Genomic DNA, 6,126 nt, shown 5'->3' with positions numbered 1-6,126 from the left:
TATATGTGATGTTGTCCTCGCAAGCCTAAGTGCAGTCCCAGAATGTAAACATGGGTTTTTTGTCGCAGAGTGACGTTTCAACTTAAAAAAAAAAACCCCACAAACCTCCGGTTATTAATGTACACATTATGTCGCATGAAACGCAGAATGCACAAATCTTCACTTTGGTCGTAAAAACCCTCGTTTTTAATGCCCAAAATGTGCGTCTGCGTGTGGATAATATGCCGTCCTGTGGAAAAAGTTCTTTTTGCGATACCCTGCTACGTGTGGACATGTCCTAAGATAGAGTACAGGTAGTGCAGTGCCCGGATTACGAACGAGTTCCGTTCCAGCGCTGGCGACATCAACCAAGTTTCTGCGCAAATCGGAATTAACCCTTTAAGTACCCCTTAATCTCAAAATAACAATCCAAAAACTACAAAAGTATTGTATTGTTTAATGATGCCCTGTGGTGGCAGAGTTGGGTCTGCCTGGATCGTCACCTTGTATGACTGAGAAGTGACTCAGACGTCTCACATGGATAAAGGATAGCTGCGCTCTGCTTTGGCCCACATTTGGCTGTAAGTTGTTTCAGCTAATATGTTTGTGAATGCATTTGTATTTAAGTTTACACCTACAGTTTGTGAGTTACGTGTGAGCGATTTGCTATGAGAATTGTAAATACGTTAGCATCCGTAGCATTTCAGCTAGCTGACTTTTGTTAGGCAAATTAGGCTAATGTACTAAATTTACGTATTGATCAGACTAGATGGACATTTGAACACCAATTGTTTTGTGTCAGGTGTTTTATTGTTAAAATGTGTGTCATTTTGAACATAATAGTGCATGTGTTACGGCTTAAAATTGTCAAAAGTAAAAAGCTTCAAAAAGCACAATTGCCTTGTTTGATGTCTGTAAAGTTGAACAACCACGTTTAGTGAGGACAGAACACGTCATATTAAAAAAGTAAAAAATAAGATACTGTGAGCTACAATTAAGGTACCGTTTATGCGAAAGAAAATAAACTGACTGGATACAAAATGGCAGAAGAGACTCCAGCGTTGTGAAGTCGAAACTGTGGAAGTCGAGTACGTCATAACCCGGGACTATGTGTTCTTGGGATTTGTTGTGTGAGCAGATCATTTGCATTCATGGTGCGAAATTTAAATGAACAATAAATGATTGAAAAATATTGAATATGTTAAGTCCACGACCGCATAGAAGAGTATGGGATTTTTGGAGTTGGACAATATTAAGCTAATAACTTTTGAATGGTTAATTGCACGTAGCTCATTCGTAATACAGGTAGTACCCAGGTTGCGCCGTACTCCTTACGTAATTTCCACTTTACGACACCGGAGTCTCGTCCGCCATTTTGTCTCCAGTCCGCAAAACGGTACCTTATTGTACCAGTCTTATTTTTTACTTTATTAATATGACGTGTTGTGCTTAGGGATGTCCCGATCCAGGTTTTTGCACTTCCGATCCGATACCGATATTGTTTTGCACTTCCGATCCGATACCGATACTGGCCGATACCGACCTATTTGAGCATGTGTTAAAGTTAAAAGTTATTTAGTCTCCTTACTTAGTTGTCAGACTCATGTTGAAAAAGGTTTTAGTACCCTTGATAACAACTAGCCACACACAACGGTCGGTAACAAGAAACTGACCTGTTTATTCAGTGACAAACAAAACATTATAAATAACAGAAATGGCATAGTCAGTCAGTAAATCGTGCAAATAATATTGTAAACTGTCTTAAAAAAGCAAAACACACCAACAACCTCAGTGGAAAATCCCACAAATCCCCCAAGCTATTAGATGCTTTTAATGTTTCAAGCATTAGTTACAAAAATTGTATAAAAAAGCCTCTCAGGTTTAAATAAACGACTATTTCAGTATCAGGTTAACATTTTAAAACAATAAATAAAATACTCAAGTCCCCATTCTGTATCAGCAGCTTTAAACTACATTCATTTAATTTTGCGAATCAACTGTTAAAGTTGTTAAAATTGCTACCGTTAGTCCATAATTTCCCTTCTGTCTACTTTCGACATGTGAAAGTTTTAAACTGTTTTGAAGATAGATTCAAGTCAAGATTTTGCCGATTTAGGAGTATTTTAGATGAAAAGTTAATTAGGTTCGCTTGGAAGGTTCACAACAGCCTACTAGGGAAGTCTGCTTTAAGATGGCGGCTGTTTACTAACGCATCTTGTTTTCAATACTTCAAATGTTGCTAACGCAGTCGAGTCTGTCGTGTAGCATCTGGTTCTATATACATATGATATCTATTATCTCCAGTAAAACGACGTTGACGTAGTTTGTTGCGGCTGTCAGCAGAAGTCAGGTATTCTTGTGTTTTTTATCCAGCGGCGTGAGTTGAGCATTGGCATTACCCGGGTCTAAGACAAGTTATGTTTACTTTCGGGACGCAATGCGGTCAGTTTCTCATTGCGTCCCGAAGACCGCGCTGTGTATTAGTTCCGCTTAACTTGACATATTTCAATAATCGGAATTTGGATGTTTGTGAATCGTTCTCGAATCTTCAGCCGAATCTCGTGTTGGATGGTGCGTCTTTACTCACGTGAGATAATGGCTCGTCATCCAGAATGAATTCCTCGGCAATGACTCTTGTTATTCCCTGGGCTTTGGGACTGTCGAGTGCCAGTTTTTCCCGCATAGCAAAAGTTTCTGCCAGTGTTAGTTGCGTAGGACCTTTCTTTTTGTCTTCGGTTTTCTTAACTTACTCATATTGTTTGTGGTGGTATTTCGCTAAATGCTTGATTAGGTTGGTTGCATTAAAACTTCTTACAGCTTTACCACTACGCTTGACTTTATTGTGGCATATGTTGCTCTCTGCCTCTTCGTCTTTGTTGTCCTTTAAGGTGAAATGATCCCACACAGCTGACATTTTTACCGATAAAGTCTCTCGGTAAATGGGGAGACGGTAATGTAAATGTAGTGCTGAAGGTGTGCTGTAAAATGCCGACCGGATTTTAGGGAAACCGAAGCAAAAACTGGAATGGATTATGTAAATCAGTGCGCTGGAAAACCCGGACCGGACTTTTAAAAAAAACTGGATCGGAATTTTTCCCGTGTTCCGATCCGATACTGATGCATTTTTTTCTCCCATATCGGCGTCCGATCCGATCCAAATATCGGGTCGGGACATCTCTAGTTGTGCTCACTGAACGTAAAGTTGTTCCGCTTTACAGACATTAAACAAGGCAGTTGTGCTTTTTACTTTCTTCACTTTTGACAATTTGTAACGTATACTTATGTTCAAAACAATATGCATACAAACAATAAAACATGACACAAAACAGTTGTTCAAACGTCAAAGTCCACTAGCTTAAATGCTATGAATTCTAACGTATTTACAACTCTCATAACAAATCGCTCACAGCAACTCCACAAACTGTAGCTGTAAACTTAATTACAAATGCATACACAAACATATACTGTATTAGCTGAAACAACTTACAGCTTTATGTGAGCCAAACCAGAGCGCAGCAGTCCTTTATTAATGTCAGACGAGTCTCTTCATTCATGAGGTGGAAGTCCAGCCAGACCCAACCCTGCCAGCAGAGGGCAGTTTATCTTCCATCATTAAACAAAATACTTTTGGACGTCTGGGATAGTTATTTTGAGGTACTTAAAGGGTTCATTTGGACACATACGGAAATTCAGTTTATGTCGCCAGCGTGGGAACGGAACTCGTTCGTAACCTGGGGACTACCTGTATTCATTTAATGATTTGGCATTTATAGCCATAGATGTCTAGTTCATTGTAGTCAACGGTCGCGGACTTGACTGATTTTTTCCCCCCCCATAACGTTATTTTAACACGCAGTCACAATGGCAAAATGGACGACTGGAACGTTTTGGGTGGAATCCTGGAGGACGTGCACGCGCACTCCACAATGGTGGGAAAAATGTGGCTGACGCTTTTGCTGGTGTTCCGCATGCTGGTTTTGGGCGTGGCGGCCGAAAACGTGTGGACGGACGAGCAGGACCACTTCGCGTGCAACACGCAGCAGCCGGGTTGTCGCAACGCCTGTTACGACCTTGCTTTTCCAGTCTCGCCCGTACGCTTTTGGGTGCTCCAGGTGGTCTCCGTGGCGTCCCCCTCGCTGGTCTACGCCGGTCATGCCTTCTACAGGCTTAGAGTTTTGGAAAAAGCTCGACGTCTCCGAAAGGTGTCGCTCAGGAGATACCTAGAGCAGGCGGAAGCAGAGGAAACCAAGCAACGAATCGAACGGGAGCTGAAGCGTCTCGAACGCGGGAGGCAAGACAAAGCGCCTCTCAGGGGGGCGCTGCTGCACACCTACGTGGCTCACGTCTTCACACGTTCCGCTGTGGAAGTCGGCTTCATGGCGGCCCAGTATTTCCTGTACGGAATCCGCTTGTACCCGCTGTTCAAATGTCGGTGCTATCCCTGCCCCGAAGCCGTCGACTGCTACGTGTCCAGACCTACGGAGAAGAGTTTCTTCATGGTCTTCATGCAGTTCATGGCCGCTCTGTCCCTGATTCTCAATGTCCTGGAGCTCATGAACCTAGCCTACAAGGTTGTAAAGAGGAGAGTAATCCAAGCCTACGCAGATGATGATGAAGACGATGACACAAGTAAAAAAGTGTCCTTCGTGTAAATGCGTTGAGAGGTACAGAGCCCCAAACATGACATGAATGAAAAAAAAACTTGTGCCCATTCACGAAATCGTTACTGCGAGCTCACAAAGTAGATCTAGCACCGTACAGGACACGAGGGTATACAATCCCTAACAAAAGTCTTGTCGCATATCCATTTTGTAGAAACAATTTGCTAATAACCTGACTTAGTTATTCAATTGGTTTCAGAAATGGCTCATATGAAAGCTAAGACCTTCCCAAATGATGTTGAATGTAAAAAAATATATTTCGCAGAAAAAAGATTTATCATTTAGTGAAGACATAAAGGTCAAATTTTGGCAAGACAAAAGTTTTGTCGCCTACAGAAAGTAGTGTGAAAATTGAACAAAAAATATACTTCAAATACAAAAATGTTACATAACAAACGAATTAAGAAGTGGTGCTGTGAGATGCAAATTTAATATTTTGTATGACTTCCATGGGCTTTGGCAAGGATTCATACACTTTATTGATGAAGTCATCAGGGACGTCAAAGAAAGCAGTCTTGCATGCCTCCCAGAGTTCATCAACATTCTTGGGTTTCGTCTTTCATGCTTCCTCTTTCATCCTGTTCACTGCTGGTGACTGGGCTGGCCAGTCCTGGAGGATCTTGATCTTCTTTGCCTTGAGGAACTTTGAGGTAGAGATTGTAGTATGGGATGGAACACCATCCTGCTGCAGAATTTGTCCCTTTTTATGGTTAGGAATGTAAGAGGCAGCTAAGATTTGTTGATATTTCAGACTATGTTGCCTTGTACATTCAACGTCATATGGGAGGGTCTTAGCTTTCATATGAGCCATTTCTGAAACCAATTGAATAATTAAAAGTCAGGTTATTAGCAATGTTTCTACAAAATGGATAAGCGACAAGACTTTGGTCAAGGACTGTAGAGCACTTCATTTCCCTTTTTTCCACTTAACACGCAGAATGTAAATTGACGTAACGATGGCACCGATAATGATTTGGATGAAGTCTAGTCGTGAGGCAAATGTCACATTTGACAGCGAAGTTGATAAACATAGGACTGTTCAGCAAAGGATTTTGAAAAAAAACCTAGGAAGCGACGACAAACGACTTTATGCGGCAACCCCGCTGCAAGAGTAGACAAACCGACTCGTAGGGAACCATCTTATTTAGTTATGTTACAAATTATTTAATTGAATGAACCGAAGGCATGTGTGAGTTTATGCTAATGCTAGCAGCCATCCTAGTTTAAACGTATAGGCATACACTTTGAGTGACGCAAAAGTAACACTACAGCCACGAAAGAATATGGGATATTATTTGCAAGTTCTTTAAACATTACGTTGACTTACCTTGTTTCGTTGTCTTTTTTTCTGATTCTTTTACATGTTTGCTGTAAAAGCTAATGTGTTTCGCTGCTCCGAAATATGCCATGGCATGTATTACGTCACTTCCGCCACGTGACGCGTCATAATTAGCTTAAAATACTGTTTTTAAATAAAATGAAAAAA

The 6,126-nt window shown here is 41.2% G+C and overlaps 1 protein-coding gene across 1 annotated transcript; it reads left to right on the top strand.

The window, feature by feature from the left end:
• The first annotated feature begins 3,848 nt into the window (after nucleotides 1–3,848).
• LOC130915063 (gap junction alpha-9 protein-like) lies at nucleotides 3,849–4,678 on the top strand. The gene has a single exon (XM_057834760.1). It carries the CDS (start codon nucleotides 3,849–3,851, stop codon nucleotides 4,629–4,631), a length of 783 nt encoding a protein of 260 aa, XP_057690743.1. The 3' UTR covers nucleotides 4,632–4,678.
• Nucleotides 4,679–6,126: the final 1,448 nt, after the last annotated feature.

Source organism: Corythoichthys intestinalis, chromosome 4, assembly GCF_030265065.1.
Source record: "Corythoichthys intestinalis isolate RoL2023-P3 chromosome 4, ASM3026506v1, whole genome shotgun sequence".
Lineage (NCBI taxonomy): Eukaryota > Metazoa > Chordata > Actinopteri > Syngnathiformes > Syngnathidae > Corythoichthys > Corythoichthys intestinalis.
Note: the sequence above shows the minus strand (reverse complement) of the source record. Positions and strands in the feature narration are given on the sequence as shown.